Source organism: Arvicola amphibius, chromosome 1 (genome assembly GCF_903992535.2).
Source record: "Arvicola amphibius chromosome 1, mArvAmp1.2, whole genome shotgun sequence".
In the NCBI taxonomy this organism is placed as follows: domain Eukaryota; kingdom Metazoa; phylum Chordata; class Mammalia; order Rodentia; family Cricetidae; genus Arvicola; species Arvicola amphibius.
The window spans coordinates 146344353-146362251 of NC_052047.1; the positions used below are offsets into that span (position 1 = coordinate 146344353).

The 17899-nt window shown below is 48.1% G+C and overlaps 1 protein-coding gene and 1 long non-coding RNA gene across 4 annotated transcripts in view; one reads left to right on the plus strand and one right to left on the minus strand.

Moving 5' to 3' along the window:
- The window catches only part of Ppfia1 (PTPRF interacting protein alpha 1), an 86255-nt gene extending 80238 nt beyond the window's left edge, over positions 1-6017 (minus strand). For both annotated transcript variants that reach the window (XM_038322992.2, XM_038322985.2), the window contains exons 1-2: positions 5878-6017; positions 4606-4869 (exon numbers count right to left, since the gene is read on the minus strand). In XM_038322992.2, coding sequence (XP_038178920.1) covers positions 4606-4869 — 264 coding nt within the window. In that variant the 5' untranslated portion in view covers positions 5878-6017. The remainder of the gene's footprint in view (positions 1-4605; positions 4870-5877) is intronic.
- A 254-nt stretch (positions 6018-6271) lies between these two features.
- LOC119820584 lies at positions 6272-13579 on the plus strand. Of its 2 annotated transcripts, XR_005286520.1 has the most exons (3): positions 6272-6861; positions 7879-8247; positions 13437-13579. It is a non-coding gene; the product is annotated as an uncharacterized LOC119820584 (long non-coding RNA). The 2 variants fall into 2 exon arrangements; XR_005286518.1 differs by lacking the exon at positions 13437-13579 and having other exon boundaries at positions 7879-8269.
- Positions 13580-17899: the final 4320 nt, after the last annotated feature.

Below are 17899 nucleotides of genomic sequence, written 5' to 3' on the forward strand. Positions count from 1 at the left end.
GCAACTCCACAAGAAAACATAGCAGAAAAGAAATAAATAAAATGGAGAGAATGATCATGACTCCCAAATCCCAAAACTCCTCTTGGGAGGCTAGGCAATAAATAAATAAATAAATAAATAAATAAATAAATAAATAAATAAATAAATCACAAGTTAAAAAAAAAGAGGAGAAGGAAGAAGTAGTAGGAAAAGCCAGTTCTATTTAGGAGCTAGAGAGCTGGCTCAGCAGTTAAAGAGTACTTGTCTACTCTGACAGAGGACCTAGGTTCAATTCCCCAGCACCCACATCGTGGCTCACATCTCAATATCTGTATACTTGGCTCCAATCCCAAGTAATCGAACATCTTTTCTGGACTCCAGGGGCACTGCATACAGGTAGTGTACAGACATCCATGCAGGCAAAACCATACACATAAAAATTTAAAAAAATGTTCAAAACAGTATTTTAAGCCAGTTCTATCTCAACACACTAGTATTAATAAATAATTATGAAGTTGTTTTGTCTGTAGATTAGAAGAACAATGCTGAAAAGACACCAGCCACTATATCAGACATGTTCGAAGTTAAAACCCCGGTGCACCTTGTGCAGTCTGACAAACAGACTGAATGAGTTGGGGAGGGGGCATACACTCAAGAGGTCAGATGACAGTTTTTCTCTCCTTTCACGATGGGTTCCAAAACCAGGCTAATGAGCTTGTGGGGGCAAACGTTTTAACCCACCACATTTCATGAGCTGGATTAAGAAATTCTTTAAAGAACTTAAAATACCAGATCTCAGGATCATATCTGTAGTCATCCAGACACTGTGATAAAGCAGAAGAGCCACCCATTCACTCCATCACTCAGACACACCTCAGTCCAAGATAGCAGATTTCCTAATCAGGGCACAGTATGTATTATTTTGGTGTTTTTGCTTTGGTTGTTGTTAGTTTGGGTTTTTTTTTTTTTTTTTTTTGAAAGACCAGGCTAGCCTGGAACTCAATGCATAGACTAGACTGTCCTCAAACTCACAGAGAACCACCTGCCTCTGTTTCCTGGGTGCTGGGATTAAAGGTATGTGCCACCAGCTTAGCTTACATGAAATAGTCTTTTGTTTTTAATTATTTATTTTTATGTGTATGGATATTTTGCCTGCATGTATGTCTATGTACCACCTGTGTGCCTGGTGTCCTCGGAGACCAGAGAAGGGCATCAGATCTCCTAAAACTGGAGTTACAGAAAGCCATGAGCTTCCATGTAGGTGCTGGGAATTGAACCCAGGTCCTCTCTAATAGCAGATGGTGCTCTTAACTATTGAGCCATCTCTCAGGCCCCTACATTAAATATTCTTAGGCTGGAGAAGTGGCTCAGCTATTAAAGGATAGACTCACAACCAAAAATAAATATTCTTGGAGGGAAAAAAGATCAACCAATTGAACTACATTAAAATTTAAAACTTTAAAAGATATTACTGAGCTGGATATAATAGGCACTTGAGAAGCTGAGGCAGGATTATCAAAGGTGTAGGCTAGCCTGGGCCACACGGCAAGACCTCTATATATGAATTATGAGAACATCTGTGTCTTCACATATATGCAATACTGCAAAGTGAAAAGGCAAATACAAGAGTATTAAAAACAATCTTCCAGGCTGGGAAGATGGCTCAATGGGTAAAGTACACAGCACCCAAGTAAAAGCCAGGTGTGGCAGTCATGCCTGTAAGGTAGAGAATGACTGGAAAGATAGCTAAGCATATGGGTAAGAGCACTTGCTGCTCTTGCAGTGGACCAGGTTCAGTTTCCAACACCCACACGGCAGTTCACAACTGTCTGGAACTCCAGCTCCAGAAAGTCCAATGCTTCTTATCTCTGTAGGCTCCTGAACCCACATGGTACACATGCATACACTCAGGGACACACACATACAAGATAAATACTAAAAAAACTAGTAAGGTTGAGAGCAGTCAAGGAAGGCATCCAACATGAAACGCTGGCTTTCACACAGATGTGCAGAAGCATATGCACGCCTGCATACAAACATATGAATATACAGGAACACACGCAAACCTATTATACACATACACAAAAAAATTAATTAAGAAATGTTTTCCTAGCCAGGCGGTGGTGGCACACGCCTTTAATCCCAGCACTCGGGAGGCAGAGGCAGGCGGATCTCTGAGTTCGAGGCCAGCCTGGTCTACAAGAGCTAGTTCCGGGACAGGCTCTAGAAACTACAGGGAAACCCTGTCTCGAAAAAAACCAAAAAAAAAAAAAAAAGAAATGTTTTCCTAGCTAGGCGGTTGTGCATGCCCTTAATCCAAGGATTTAAGAGGCAGAGGCAGGTCGATTTCTGTGAGTTTTGGGCCAGCCTGACTTACATAGTGAGTTCCAGGACAGCCAAGGCTATGTAGAAAGACCCTGTCCCAAAGCAAACAAAAAATTCTTCTATACATCTATGCACTCAGAATGTATAAAGAATTCAAATTAGAAACAGACAATCCAATCAACAAATAGAAAAAAAAGAGTTGCTGCACTGCAGGCGGCTGCAGTCAGGAAGTCACCTCTCCATGTGGAGCTTTGGAGCACATAGCAACGGCCTCTCATTCTGCTGGTGGCCGTGTGGTTGTACCAACTGTCACCACAGCCACTCTGGCAGCAACTCCTAAGGCTGCTGTCACTACAATTCCACTCCTTAGACTACTCCTGCAGAAACACACACATCCAGTTCTGTATCTCCCCAAATGCATAGGCAGCCTGGGAAGTTTAGGACCAGTGGCAGCCTCAGGGGTCCTAACAACAGCAAGAGCCAGTAGGGCCCATCTACACAGCACACTTTACTGAAAGCAAAGGTGGGTCTCACTGAATCCAGAGAAGAGTCAAAACAAAACATAAAAGATTTCCTATAGAAAGTTAAGCATATGCAAAGAAACCAATAGTGAAGAGCTGGGTGACATTAGAATAGGGGACAGTCACTGACAGCAGGCAGCGGGAAGTGGTTCTTATAAAAGGTATGGTCCTGTCCACCTCTTGATACAAGCGGAGCTCCATGAGTATAACTGAAGAACTGGCTGAGGCACACACCTGTGACCTGTAGGTCGTCCTCTTGCATGCTCTAGTGTAAGCACTCTGTCTGGACACATATGCCCATCTGGTCACAATTTTTAGCCACCAGAGGACCCTGATTCCAGAAAGGGAATGGCTTGGAGTAGTTTACTCAGGTCAGCTGACATAACTGTGGGCACCAGCAAGTCCCAATTCAAGGAGGCAGTGCAGAGCAGCAGCCAGCACCACCTAGCAACAGACTTCCTAGCAGGTGCAACACCTGCTGTCTGAAACCCACTGCCCACAACACCCATCACTTCTGTGTCCCCAGCACCTGTTCTTTCCAAAATCCTAAGTGTTGGCCAAACACTGCTGCACACAGACTTACAAACACGACTGCAAAGCAGAGCAAGTAGAACGCACAGCATCTTGAAAGCCTCTTCAGCCCCTGGCAACAAAATCTGACCTATTAACCTGCTAATTCCAAAGACTCCAGAAAATTATTCTCTAGCCCCCGAACAAAAACTCTCAGCAAACAACACTAACACCAAATTATTATTTCTGAAAAGGACATTGAAACGTTTAGTCCATCTTATAGAACTGACTACAGCCAAGAGATGCATCAAGGCAGTGATTATTCGCTTGCTAACTGATCTCTGCAGACCCACCGTGAGAGCATAAGTGCAGCTTCCTTGAGCACCATGAAGATACCCATCATGAATGAGCAAAATGGGCTTGTCAGCACAAACCTAAGCAGCCCCTGCTCCATGTGCCTTTCACCTTGGCCTTGCCTGGCTATACCGCTTTCTCCTTGCCCAACCACGGACACCAGAAGAGAAGGCTCCAGCACACCTCAGTCCACACGTGATACTAACAACACACAAGGTGTCTCACCTGCCCAGGAAGAGGAGCCATGGGATTCAATGTTCAATCTTTTCAAAGCAAAGCTTTGCAGCTCACGGATGTGCTTAGGAAAGCCTGTGAAGACTTTACTAATGTGATCAGTCCTATTTATCCACAAGATTTCCCTTAGGAAATTAGAAATCCATAAGACACAAAAGCCCTGAGATTTACTTCACACAAGTCCACAGCAGGTAAGGGCAAGTCTAAGACACAGTACGGGAGCTGAATTGCTTCACAGGCCCTTGTCAAAAACTTTGAAGCATAGCCAGGCACTGGTGGTGCACACACGGCTTTAATCCCAGCACTTGGGAGGAAGAGTCAGACGGATCTCTCAGTTCAAGGCCAGCCTTGTCTACAGAATGAGTTCCAAGACAGCCTAGGCTACACAGAGAAACCCTGTCTCAAAAAAACAAAACCAACAAACAAACAAAACAGCAACAACAAAAACTCAACTTTGAAGCACTTTTCCAAATCTAGGCAGTTACCCAGAGAGACACAACACTGTGGCAGTGTGTTCAAATTGCTTTGGAGAACACCCATTTATTCCCAAACTGAACTCCTGGGAATTTTGCCTGTGCTTAGAAAACACCAGAAACATGACTTCCCAAGTGGTTACACCCTGACAAGACTATCCTACAGACATTTAGTGACAGATCTCTTCATTTCAGTATGGTTGGCATACCTGTGGAAGTGCAGTGTTGAGCTGCCTCTGCAAGGAATCTCTTTCATGACCAACCTCGTGCAATTTCCCCTGGGTTAACGCCAGTGTTTCTTGCGTCTCTCTCAATGTGTCCAGAAGGCGATCTCGTTCTTCCAGCATGGATACCATGAGCTGCTCAAAATGTGAATCAGCGTCTGGCTGTGAAGGGGAGCCTGACCCATGGCTCCCACCTCCTCCTGGGGGGCCTTCCGCTTCACTAATGGTCGGCATCACCTCGCACATCATCTTGAAACAGGAAAGATGCAGAGGACAGTCAGTACATGCAGAACACAAACCCGCAGCTTTCTGAGCACTGCCTGGGGCTGATGAGCCAAAAGGCTGACATCCCCACACTGTCAGAGCTGCTCCACTTTGGATGCACACACTCTGGGAAGTAGCATGCACAGACCAATGGGAAGAGCACACTGGGGGATACCACAGTCCTGGGAGCAAAGGGAGCTGGAATGCTCACCTTTTCCACCCAGGCCAAACCAGTGGGGTTTGCTGAAAATCCACACTCAACAGCTGAAGACAGTGGGCTTCTTTAACTTATTTTGCTCTTCCCCGGGAAGAGAGATTCAAAACATATTCCCTCAACCACAGAAGAAGACTGGGAACTGACAAGCACCAGCGCTATGGACCAAAGCATCTTCCAGGAATGTGTGCAGTCAGCTCCTGGGAAGGACTGCCGGGCTCCCTGACTTGTAGGGCTGGATAGTTGGTGAGCAGCGGAAAAAGCAACTTGATTGGCTCTTAGAGGCCTGGACAGAGGTGTTTTTGTAAAGGCCTGCTGCTGTGCAACGGTTGGTCAGCCAAGCTAACTTACATAAGTTTACAGCCAAAGAGGGGGGCAAAGGAACAGAGTTTCCACACTGAGAATCTAGGAAGCAAGGCAAGATAAGAAAGGAGAAGGGAAAGGTGAGATGGCACTAGAGATTGTCAGAACACAGGGAGGAGGATGAAGGGGATGCCCTGCAGGTGCACCTGCCCATCCCAGGATGATCATGGCGACCAGGACCCCGCTGCCCCTGCCTGGCTCAATTTACCCCAGCCTCGCTGCCCCCAACCCCTCTGATCCCGGCCAAATTAAGCTGACTCGAACTTAAGTGATAACAACCCGGTTTGGCTGACCCTGGCTCGACCAAGCTAACCCCAACCCTGCTGACCCCGCTGACCCCCGCCCGCTGACCCAGTCGACCCAGCCCCGTCGACCCCGGCCCGCCACTCTGCGCGGCCCGCTCCGCCCGCCCTCACCTTGGCCGGCGGGCGCGGTTCCGGGGCTACGCGGCAGCCTTCGGGCGGCGGCAGGCTGCGGGGCCGACCCACGCAGCCCCGCGGCTGCGTCCAAGCCCGGCCCCCGGACCCGCCGCCCCGCTCGTCACGAAGGCCGGGCCGCCGCCGCGGGACACTGGCGAGCGCAGAGGACCGGGCCCGGCGCGTCGCCGGCGTCAACGTGCCCGACGTCCGGCGCGTCGGCGCGAGCGTCAGCACCGCCCCCCCCCCCCAGGGAGAGGCCGGCTGCTAGACTATGCGCATGCGCCAATTCCGCGGTAGGGGGCGGGCGACCTTTCACGAACGCCAATTGGCTATTTAGCCTTTTAGCCGCGCCCTCCACCCCACCCCCTAGCCAGGCCAAGCTCCGCCCAGGCAGGGCGGCCGGTGGGGCCTCAGGTAAAGGTAAAGAACTGTGGCAGGTGCGAGCAGTTTGCTGTCCTGCTTTCCCTGCTGTCACTGTACCGCGTGTGCTGACGTCACCCAAACACCGACGTCATCCCAGCGCCCACTCTCAGACCCAAGACTTCTGCTGTGTCTCGAGTCGCGCCGGACCACTTGCAGAACCGAAAAGTGCTGACAGACAGGGCAAGGTGCTTGCTTCGCGCCTGTAGGCCTAGCCTTACAAAAGTCTGAGGCAGGAGGATTGTCTTGAGTTGAGGCCCTGTCTCTGAAATACAAACAAAGGCAACTACCATCAACCCTGACGACCGAGTTCGATCTTCGGGACCCAGAAGACCTGCATTAGATCCTCGGTATCCACGCAGTCCTGAGTCTCATGACTCCCATGCATGCACACATATGCACACACAAAAAATGAGTAAGTAAATGTAAAAACAAAAAATTTAAGGGCTCAGTTACCCTGCAAGTATGAGAACATGAGTTCCACTCCCAGAAACCACACAAAGATAAAAAGCCAGCCAGCCTTGATGCTGTACACCTTTATTCCCAGCACTCAGGAAACAGGTAAGCAGATCTGAGTTCGAGGCCAGTCTAGTCTATGTACTGACTTCCAGACCAGCCAGGGGTAGTGAAATCTTGTCAAAAACAAAAAAGAAGGAAGGGAGGGAGGGAGGGAGGGAAGGAGAGAGAGAGAGAGAGAGAGAGAGAGAGAGAGAGAGAGAGAGAGAGGAAAAATTTAATTAAGGGCAATAAAATAGTACAGAATAGGCAAGGCAAGATGATGATCAACCATAGCTGAGAAACCAGTAAAATGTTCTGTCCTGGGATACATAGAGAACTAGGCCAGTCAAGGTTACATGGCCAGATCCCTATCTCAAGAGATCAAAAATTATTTAAAAAATCAAGTTTGTGGGCTGGAGAGATGGCTCAGAGGTTAAGAGCACTGCTTGTTCTTCCAGAGGTCCTGAGTTCAATTCCCAGCAACCACATGGTGGCTCACAACCATCTGTAATGAGGTCTGGTGCCCTCTTCTGACCTGCAGACATCCATGCAGACAGAATGCTGTATAGATAATAAATAAATAAATCTTTAAAAAAAAAAGAAAAAATATTTAAAAAAAAATCAAGTTTGTGACCCAGGCATGGTGGTGCGCACCTTAAATCCTAGAACTCAGAAAGCAGAGGCAAGCAGATCTCTGTGAGTTTAAGGTTAGCCTGGCCTTTATAGTGAGACCCTGTCTCAAAAACACAAATCAGATTGCAGTTAGTAGCCATGAGTTCTTCGAGGGGCTCTCCCAGTACCGTCAGTCACTGCACCGAGTCCTCAGTTGCCTCGATCTCAGGCTTGGATTTGAGAAGATGCACATTTATCCCCAGAGATTCCTGCTAATGCACCCATCGCCTAAGAAATTGGCCCAATGCCAAATGCAGTTCAACAGGACAGATTGCGCTCAGTCCCCTCCCACACCTACACAGCAGGTGTGAAGTTGGAATTTTATAAATAAAATATACTATATTGGCTTTAATTAAATTTTTCCCTTTCTTCCTTCCTTTCTTCCTTTCCCCGCCCACATTTATGCAGCAGGTGTGAAGTTGGCGTGGCTGAAAGCTAAAGAAAATAACGCTTCTCCAGCGAGTTCCACCAGTTGAGAGATTCCGCTGCTGCAGCAAGCAGTACATGCTTGGCATAATGTGTGAGTGGTGAGGTGTGACCGCAGAGGCCACTAGCGTCTTGATGGAGTGGCACAGAGGAGCTGCCATCCAGCTGGTCCCTCATGCTCAGAGGTCTTCCCCGGCTTTCTGGCTGTGCAAATCTTGGTTCCTGCTGGTTTGTACCCACTCACTACAGACCACAAACCATCAGAGATGGCCGTGAAGAACAGAGGCAGCAGGGACATTGCCCTTCTGCATCACAGAGATGTCGCTGGCATTCACAATAGCTTGTTTGCTTGTATGAATTTTTATCACATTTACTTGTCTATGTCGTGTGTATCCGTGTGTCTGAATATATCTGCACAAGTACATGACACGGCATGCATAGAGGCCAGAGGACAACACACAGGAGTTATTTCTCTCTTTCCACCATGTGGGTCCCAGGGACCAAACTCAGGTTATAAGGCTTGGTAGCAAGTGCCCTTCCTGCTGAGCTATCTCACTGGCCTGCATTTTATTTTAGCGGCAAGGGCTCTTTGAGACAGGCTAGTGTGCAACTCTCCATGCTTCTGTCTCTGCCTCACAAGTGCTGAAGTGACAGGCGTGTGATAGAACACATGCCATCACCTCAGGCCCCTCTTTTTATTTATCTTTATTTTATGTGTTTGGGTGTTTGCCTGTATGTATGTATGCGTACTGTATGCATGTTTGATTTTGGAGTAATCAAAGAATTTTTTGGAGTTCATGGAACTAGACTTAGATACAGTTGCAAGCCACTATGCAGGTGCGGGTATTGGAACCAGAGTCCTCTGCAAGAACAGCAAATGCCCTTAACCACTGAGCTATCTCTCCAGCCCCACCCTTCCATCACCCCTTTTTTGAGAAGATGTCTCATGTACCCAGGTTAGCTGGAAATTCACTGCACAACAGAGGCTATCCTTGAACTCCTGATAAATCTCACAAGTGTTTGAGGGTAACCAGACACCAAGGACACGCATCATGTGACTTCTCATTCCACAGCTGAGTACACAGGTCCTAGGAGCTGCTAAAACAAAAAAGTTCCTGGCCTGAGAGTCTTGAGTTCTGAGGCAGTTCCTTCTGCCTATGTTTGACAGTTTATTGAAACCTTGCCCAAGGGTAAGTCTGTTCTTCCTTGTTAGGAATGTGGTCTGTTTGGGTCGATCTGAGAACACAGATACCTTGGGATGGAGTGATAATGAAACCAAATTTGGGGATGAAGAGTCAGTAAAGGGCTTGCTGAGCAATGGTGAAGACCTGAGTTCCATCCCCAGGACCCCCACAGACAACTGGGTGTGGCCGTGCATCTGCGTCATCTCAGCCTGAGGAAGTAGAAACACGGATCCCTGGGGCTCGCTGGCCAAGTTCCGTGTTCAGCCAGAGAACAAGGTGGAAGGTATTCCTGAGGATGACATCTACACATGTGTACTTACACACATAGAAGTCACATTTGCAGAGCAACAACCCAAGAATCCTGCACCGCTGTAGCCCCACCAGTCCTCACACACTCCTCTAGATGTGTAACACTCACTGTGAGTAAAGATTGAATCCCATGCCCCAGTAGATAAAGTGGAGAATCTAAGACTTGAGCCTAAGTAAGCTCTTTACAATCATAGCCGTTCCTTCTTTTCTTTCCTTCCTTCTTTTCTTCCTTCCTTCCTCCCTCCCTCCTTCCCTCCCTCCCTCCCTTCCTTCCTTTATTTTTTGAGACAAAGTCTCGCTATGTAGCCCCTGGCTGACCCAGAACTCATGATCATTATGTAAACCAGGCTGGCCTCCCAGAGATCTACCTGGCTCCATCTCCCAAGTGATGGGATTAAAGGTGCCACCACACCCAGTGGAACCAATATTCCTGCTGCTGCATAATGAATTTTCCAGTGCTCACAGCAAGGCTCGTGAGTTGGCATAATCCTCAGAGCCCAGCATAGGGCCAGGTGCAGGGAAGAACCTGTTTGGAGGGTTTCAGCCTGCACCATGGCCATACTGGCCTCACCTAAATGTATCTTTATGATGCAAAAGCAAGCCATCATCGCTGGAGAGACAGCTTGGAGGTTAAGAGCACCCACTGCTCTTCTAGAGGACCTGAGTTGGATTCATAGCACTCACATAGACGCTCACAACCATGTGTAACTCCAACTCCAGGAGATTCGATGCCCTCTTCGGACATCCAGGAATACCAGGTTCTGTGATACACAGACATGCATGCAGGCAAAACACTCCTACATATTAAATATTGGGGGCAGATTTGAGACAAGGTTTCTCTGTGTAGCCCTGGCTGTCTTGGAACTCGCTCTCTAGATCAGACTGGCCTTGAACTCAAAGATCTGCCTGCCTCTGTCTCCCTAGTAGTGGGACTACAGGTGTGCATCACCACACACCACTAAATAAAAATTTAATTTAGAAAGAAAGAAAGCCATCACCTGGTACAGCTTGCCAATATTGTGTTCAGCAGACAGAGTCATCTAATACAAACACCCCTATCACAGGGACCAGAGAAGTAGCCCAGCCTCTTAGAGGTTTCAGCCCATACCAGTTCTTAACTTTACCTTGACCCAGGGGCAAGGCTCTAACCTGCACACAATGCCAATCTGTTAGATGGAGATAATGACACTAGAAACCCATACTGTGGTGTTTGCTGTGACATTCAGTGAAGGTGGGGCCCTTGTAGTTGGCTCCCTGCCTGGCCACCTAAATTACTTCCTTCCACCAGGTATTTAGATATGCAAAGGCTGGAGCCAGTTGGCCTGGTTCTATATTGCCTCTGCTTATATTTGCCTTTGCCATGGCTGTGAACTCTGGGGCAAGTTGCTTGGCCCCTCTGAACCTCAAACTCCTTGTCTGTGAAGTAGAGGTGACCATCTCAGATTGCAGGGAGGGCTGAGTTGGAAAGGCTAAGCCAGTGTTTAAGGACAAGGGGTTTCTCAGATGGGATCCTAGCCAGCCCTCCATCCCCAAGGGGGTGAGAATTGAGGTCAGTCAACTAGCATCTTGCTTCCCTTTGCCCCATAGTCTAGAAGTTGGCCTGGGTGACAGCTTCTCATCAATGAGGTGTGCGGTAGACTACACAGAGTATCCTGCAACTGTCTCTTCTGATAGCAGAGAGTAATACAAAGCCTGTTGGCTCTGCGCTTTCTTCCTTATTTGGGACTTTCCGTGAAGGCTGGTCGGTGGCAGCCATTTTGAGAGCACAAAGGGGAAATATTGTTACCTCGCCCTAATTCTGCACTGTTGACCTGACGAGCCACACTCTGGAGCATTGTCCTAATTGTTCTTGTCTTTGAGGGGCTAAATGAGCTCCCCCAATGTCATGGCAGCCAACAATGCCACGTCATACTCTGTCTTATTGACCTATCTCTCTCCTTCCTTTATTCTATTTGCTGAGGACTGAGGTTAAGCCCACCACATGCCTGCTAGGCTCTCAACTCCCCAAACCTGGAAGTTGGCTAGTGAATTTATCTTTCACTTCTGTTCTGAGTCAGAGAATAAAAAATTCATTCACTCTCCATGAGCACTGCTTGTTACCAGCCTCACATTTCTGAGAAGAGAAGAGGACTTAGGTCAGAAATCAGTAACAGTATTGCCTGTCCAGAAAACTGAGAAAAAATGGGAAACAGTTCTTTTTTTTAGATAATTAAAACTAATAATCTATTTGTAAGAAAGTGTTCCCCCAAAGGGAGTGGCACTATTAAGAGGTGTGGCCCTGTTGGAGGAAGTGTATCACTGAGGGGCAGGCTTTGAGGTCTCTATTCCTCAACCTTTGCTCCGTGTGACACTCAGTCTACTTTCTGTTGCCTGCATATCAACATGAACCTGTTCCTTCTGCAGCAGCTTGTCTACCTGCATGACGCCATGCTCCTCGCCATGGTGATTGTGAACTAAACCTCTGAACTGTAATTCACCACCTCAAGTAAATTTTTCCTTTATTAGAGTTGCCGTGGTCACAGTGTCTCTTCACAGCAATAGAAACTTTAACTAGGACAGAGGGCCAGCAAAAAGGCTCAGCGAGCAAAGGAACTTGCCACCAAACCTGAGTACCTGAGTTTGATCCCTGAGACCCACCTGATGGAAGGAGAGAACTGGCTCCTGCTCTAACCTCACAGGCACATCGTGTCACTTCATCCTGCACACATACACACAATAGAATAAAAATTGCTTTTAAATCTACACAGAGAGATTGCTGGTCCAGGGAAACGTATCCCACCATTGCCTGGAATCGTGTCCAAGGGCAGGAGTTACTGTCCTCTAGCATGCAGGCAAAGCTAGCACTCTAAGAGAAGGTGGAGACGTGAGAGGGATCAACCATTCTCGCTTGTGTTGTGAATTGCATTGTTGTGCCCTCTCTCAGCCCTGCCTCAACTAGAGGCAAGTCATTCTTTTAAATAAGTTAAATATTAATGATCCCGTACACATAGCATATGGTATACAATAGTCCAGTGAGTGGGGTTCTAAATGATAAGCAAATTTAAGCCAGGTATGGTGGTGCACTCCTTTAATTCCAGCACTTGGGAAGCAGAGGCAGGTGGATCTCTGTGAGTTTGAAGACAGTCTGGTCTACAAAGTGACTTCCAGAACAGCCAGGGCTTTTATATAGAGAATCCCTGTCTCGAAAAACAAAAACCACAAAAACCAAACAAACAAACAAAAAAGATACGCAAACTTACAGGGTGCTAAACATTGGAAGGAAGTTTTCATATTCAAACAGATGCTGTAGGTTATCATCATCGTCATCACCGTTGTTGCTATCCTCGTCATTGTTGTTTCTTCATCATCATCAATGGTGTGGGTAAAATAGTCTCACCATTGAAGAAAGAACCAGAGGGACTCGAGAGGCAGACCAGCATTTAAGAGCACTGGCTGCTTTGGGAGAGGGCCAGGTTTGCTTCCCAACAACCACATGGCAGCTCACAAATGTCTGTTACTCCAATTCCAGGGAGTTGGATACCCTCTTTTGGCCTCCCAAGATACTGCACACATGTAGTGCTCATATATACATACACATAGGCAAACACTCATATTTGTAAAATGTACTAAAAGGAACTGGAGTCAGGTACAGGGTAATGAATACCTGAAATGCCAGCACTCTGTAGGTGGAGGCAAGAGAATCAGAACTTTGATGTAATTTTCGGCTAGGTTAGAGGTGAAAAGAGAGTGTGGGCCCTGGATGGTAGGAGTGGCTGGCAGCTCCTTGAATGTGCTTCCTGCAACAGAACTGTGCATAAAAATGGTTATGACACTAAATATTCTCTATATTTGACCACAATTGGAAAGCGGCTTTGGAGTGAGGCCTTTCAGTGCTAGAGTGCTTGGCTTAACAAACAGAGGCCTGGGTTCCATGACAAGCCCCTCAAAAACATGAAAATGAATCAGCCAGCACTCTCCTTGTTGCCAACTTTGATTCGAAGGGACTTTTGAACAATCTCCTGAAGAATATTTGTGTCACTGAAATATTTTCCTCTTTTCTTAACACAGGTGCTCCCTTGCTACCTTTGGACTCACTGAGACCCACTTGCCTTGACCTCCTGAGTGCTGAGATTAAAGGCATGCATCATCAGGACTCATCAAAATATTTGTCATGAAACAAAGATCAAGATTATCAGATTGGGAAACTAATATTTAAAATACTAGGTATTCATTTGTTTTATTTTTTAAAAGGGCCGACAAGATGGCTTAGTGGGTACAAGTGCTTGTGGCAAACCTGACGACTTGAGTTCAATACTCAGGACCCACACAGTAAAAAAAAGAACTTGACTCCCACTAGTGGTCCTTTGTCCTCCACAGCTGCAGTAGTATCCTCACACCCCTCCTCCTCGATATATAGTAAGTAAAAATGTAATATAATTTAAAACCTATATATTTGTAGAAGTAACCTCAAATTTGTAAAGTTATGTTTACATTGATGCGGGGGACATGTATGTGCCACAGCATATGTGTGGAGATTACACAAGTGCGCTGCCTGGCCTATGCACGTGTGGTGGCTTCTGCTTTATAGATCTGCACACGTCTGGTAAATGTTCCATGTCTCTCCCTCAGCACTGGTAGGTCAGATGGTAGGGTGGCCAGTGATCACCAGTCCTCCTCAACTCACCATGCTGGAACCCACTGGCTCCTGGTCCTCTGGGCACCTGCTCTGGCTCTTTCCGCACAGTCCTGAACTCCTGCTTGCTCAGCCAAGATGGAACAGTGTGTGGGGAGTGGGATGTGGTGTTGCACCCCTCCTGTCTAGTAGTGCAGAACCCCTGCAGGGTGTGATCACAAGAGAGAAGGGCAGTGGGGATGGGGAGGTGTTTTGTTTTTAATTTGGATGAAATAGCTCACTCGTAGTAGGGCATCATTGAGCAGATGAGGCAAGGGGCACCTGTGAGAACCACTGGAGTTGCTAGAGCGGCTTCGGGGGCAGAGCTGTGATGAGTTACTGACTCAGGAGCAGGTGTGGGCAATGGCTGGTCAAACAGGTGGCTGATGCCAACTCTGGAACACGGGAGGAAGTGCATCTATGCCAAGAGGTGATGCTGCTGTGGCGGGTTTCTGGGAACCAGATTCCCTGGAAAAGCCAAGCAGGATGTGGTGGGCCAGGTGCAGAAGCACCCAGGCTGAGGCCGCTTACACCAAGTAAGTAACATGTCTGTGTTAGAATACCGGCAGAGGCAGAATGGCTCCCACAAGTCCCACACAAGCCAAAATGGCCTCACTCAGGCCAGCACACAGAGGCAGGCTAACAGTGGCCCAGGTATAAAGAAGCAAGATCCCTTCTTCCACCATGCACTCCATCAACGTGCCAATCCATCAGTGTGGATCAACGGACACATAGTAGGTGTTCTGATGGTTTCTATGCATTCCTTGCTTGCAGCCCGTGAGAACTTCCCAGCCACATGGTCAAGGAGGAAGGGCCAAGGTGGCAGACTACTTATTGCGTACAACAGCATTGGGAAGATTGGCCCAAGTCCTTCCTCCTGAACTAGGATGCCTCATTGTGAGCCAGCCTTTTGGGGGAGGGGATTTCTTTGGACCCAGTTGGGACCAGGTTGAGGTGGCCTAGGTGAGACTTCCATCACTTACAGCACAGTCTCTCCTAAGGTCTAAAAGGAAGGACCAGCAGTAAGAGGCAGTAATTCCACAGCAACAATGATACGAACATCACAAAGTAAGAAGTATACTGCAGGACAGGGACAGGATGCAGTCTACCCTGGGAGCTCTGAGCTAGTTTGATAGGGGAGGGCAGAGACAGGAGTGGGCTCTGTAGATGGCCATGCTGGGTGACAGAACTGTCTGCCTCCCTCTATTCTCAGCTAAGATTCAACAATCCTGCATAGCCCTCCTGCCCAGTAATCACTGCTGGGGCACAGAGACCCCTTCTTCTGAATGCCAAGGCTCAGTGACCCCATTCTTCCTCCCGCTACTGCAAATCTCTTCTCCTGCCTCCCATACCCCATACATACCCCAGCCCCGAGACTCCTCCCCATAGAGCAGTTGCAGCACTGAGGGCCACAGAAGATGTGACTTCTACTTGGGAGGAGAGGCAAGACCAGAACGCCTTGAGAACCTTGGATTTTCTGAGCAAGTGTCTTTCCGGACCGGAGTGGTCCTCAGAGAATGACTGTCCTTCTAGGAGAAGAAAACACAGAGGTGCCAAGGGAAGGCTGTGGGAAGATGGCAAAGAACTTTAGTGATGCAGGCCAGCACAGTCAGGGATACCAAGGCTTGAAACTGATCTTTCCTGGAGCTGCCAGGGGGCCAACCCTTTTTTTCCCTTTTTTTTTTTTTTTTTTTTTTTGAGACAGGGTTTTTCTGTGTAGCTTTGGAGCCCTGTACTGTCGCTCTGTAGACCTGGCTGGTCTACAGAACTCACAGAGATCTGCCTGCCTTTGGCTCCTGAGTGCTGGAATTAAAGGCATGCACCACCACCACCCAGCCATTCTTGTTACTTTAAGGCCCAGTTTGTGTGGCTGTTGTAGCCAGCAGGAATGTGCTCAGGTTCTGATATGTAAATGTTATTCAAAGCTTAGTTTAAACCTCTTGCTAGCAGCCTGTGAACAGTGGTGTGACCCACAGGGCAGAATGAAAGGACTGCCAAATACAGAGGGGTAAGGGCAGATTTAGGATCTTAGCTACAGCCTGTAGGGATGGGTGGGGCAAGTGGATTTCTTTCTATTTTACTTTAGGTTTTGGATATCTGTTTCTCAGAATATCCTAGAACTCACTATGTGTGTAGCCCTAGATGGTCTCAAACTTGCAATCCCCCTGCCTCAGTCTCCCTAGTACTGGGATTACATTCCACTGCACCTGGTTTTATTTCTTTACCTCCACTGCCCTCAGACCTGAATCCTAGACACATTCCAGCATTTAGGAGGCTTAGGCAGGATGACTGAAGGTTCAAAGTCATCCTGGATTACTGTCAGAAGAGGAAGAAACAAAGAGGGAGGGTGGATGGGTTAGGCTAATATAGCTCAGTAGAAAAATACCTGCCTAAAATATGTAAGGCTCATGTATCCCAGTATCACAATTGTGTTGTTGCTGTTTTCTTGGTTTTGGTTTTTATTTGTTTCTTTCTCTTCAACACAAGGTTTCTCTGTATAGCCCTGGCTATCCTGGAACTCGCTGGGTAGACCAGGTTGACCTCAAACTCAGAGATCCACCTGCTTCTGCCTCCCAGGTGCTGGGACTAAAGGCCTGTACCACACTGGCCTGGCTTTTTGTCTTGGTGGTGCTGGGGGGGGGGGGGGATGAGACCCAGGGTCTTGCAGGCTCAAGGGTGCTCTGTTGCTGAGCTTGTCCCACCCCACCCCTATTCCAACTCATCCCACCCACAACCCAGCACCACCTGAAAAGCAGGTTCCCTCAGTCTGCCCAGCTTCTCACGGTCTTATCCTGACCCCAGGAACTGGAAGGTGAGCTGTGCCTTGCCACCCTGAGCACAGGCCACTTTCTGCTGTCGTTATTTGTGTTTAGTGTGTGTGTGTGTGTGTGTGTGTGTGTGTGTGTGTGTGTGTGTGTGTTGTGATGCATGCAAGTCCTAGTGCACCTGTGGAGGCAAGAGGACAACCTTTGGGAGTCGGTTCTCTCCTACCATGTGGGTCCCTGGGATTGAACTCAGGTTGTCAGGCCTGGTGGCAAGCACCTCTACCTGAGTCATCCTGCTGAGCCTGTTTTGTTTTCTCTGACAGTTTGCACATTCTAGTCAGCATCTGCAGGGCAAAGAGGCAGCCAAGGGCAGTGGAGGTCCAGAGGCCTTCAGCCTTTCAGGGTGCTGTCCTTCCTCCTGAGCGCATGGCAGCCAGCATCAAACAGGCCTCGCTCCCCAGTGCAGGCTTAGTCAGGCTGTGCTCACCCCCCGGTTCTGACACACTTGGAACAAAACTCTCACACCACCTTTTTCTGTGGTCCTCGAACCTGCTCAGCTAGTTCTTGGCCCAGGGCTTTTGCACTGACTGTTCTCCCTGCCCTCAACACCTTAGCCTAGCCCTTCTCATTGGGTAATGGCATCCTGCCACTGGGTTCTCACCTCTCCCAGATGCTATCCAGCTGAGGACCACACTTCATCCCTGCTTTTGTTCCATGTGCTGCCTTCTGCTCCTGGCTGGCTTTGTTCCCAGTGGGAAAAGGAGAAGCCAAGAGCTTTAGGCAGTGGGTGAGGTGTGAATTTGGCTTCTGTCTAATACTGCCCACTCATGTGACCTGTGCTGCCAGGGGCTAAGGAGATAGGTGGGCAAAGAGACACGGCTTCAAAAGCTAGATTCCTTCGTGAGAAAGCAAAGGAGACGCTGAGTGTTCTATAGATAGGAAGTACCATCTGGGGTCTGAGTGCTGAGGGGCAGGAGCCGTACCTTTAAGAATGAGGGCAGAGGCAGGCAGATCTCTATGAGTTTCAGGCCAGCCTAGTATACCTAGTGAGTTCCAGAACAGTCAAGAACTACACAGTGAGACCCTGTCTCAAA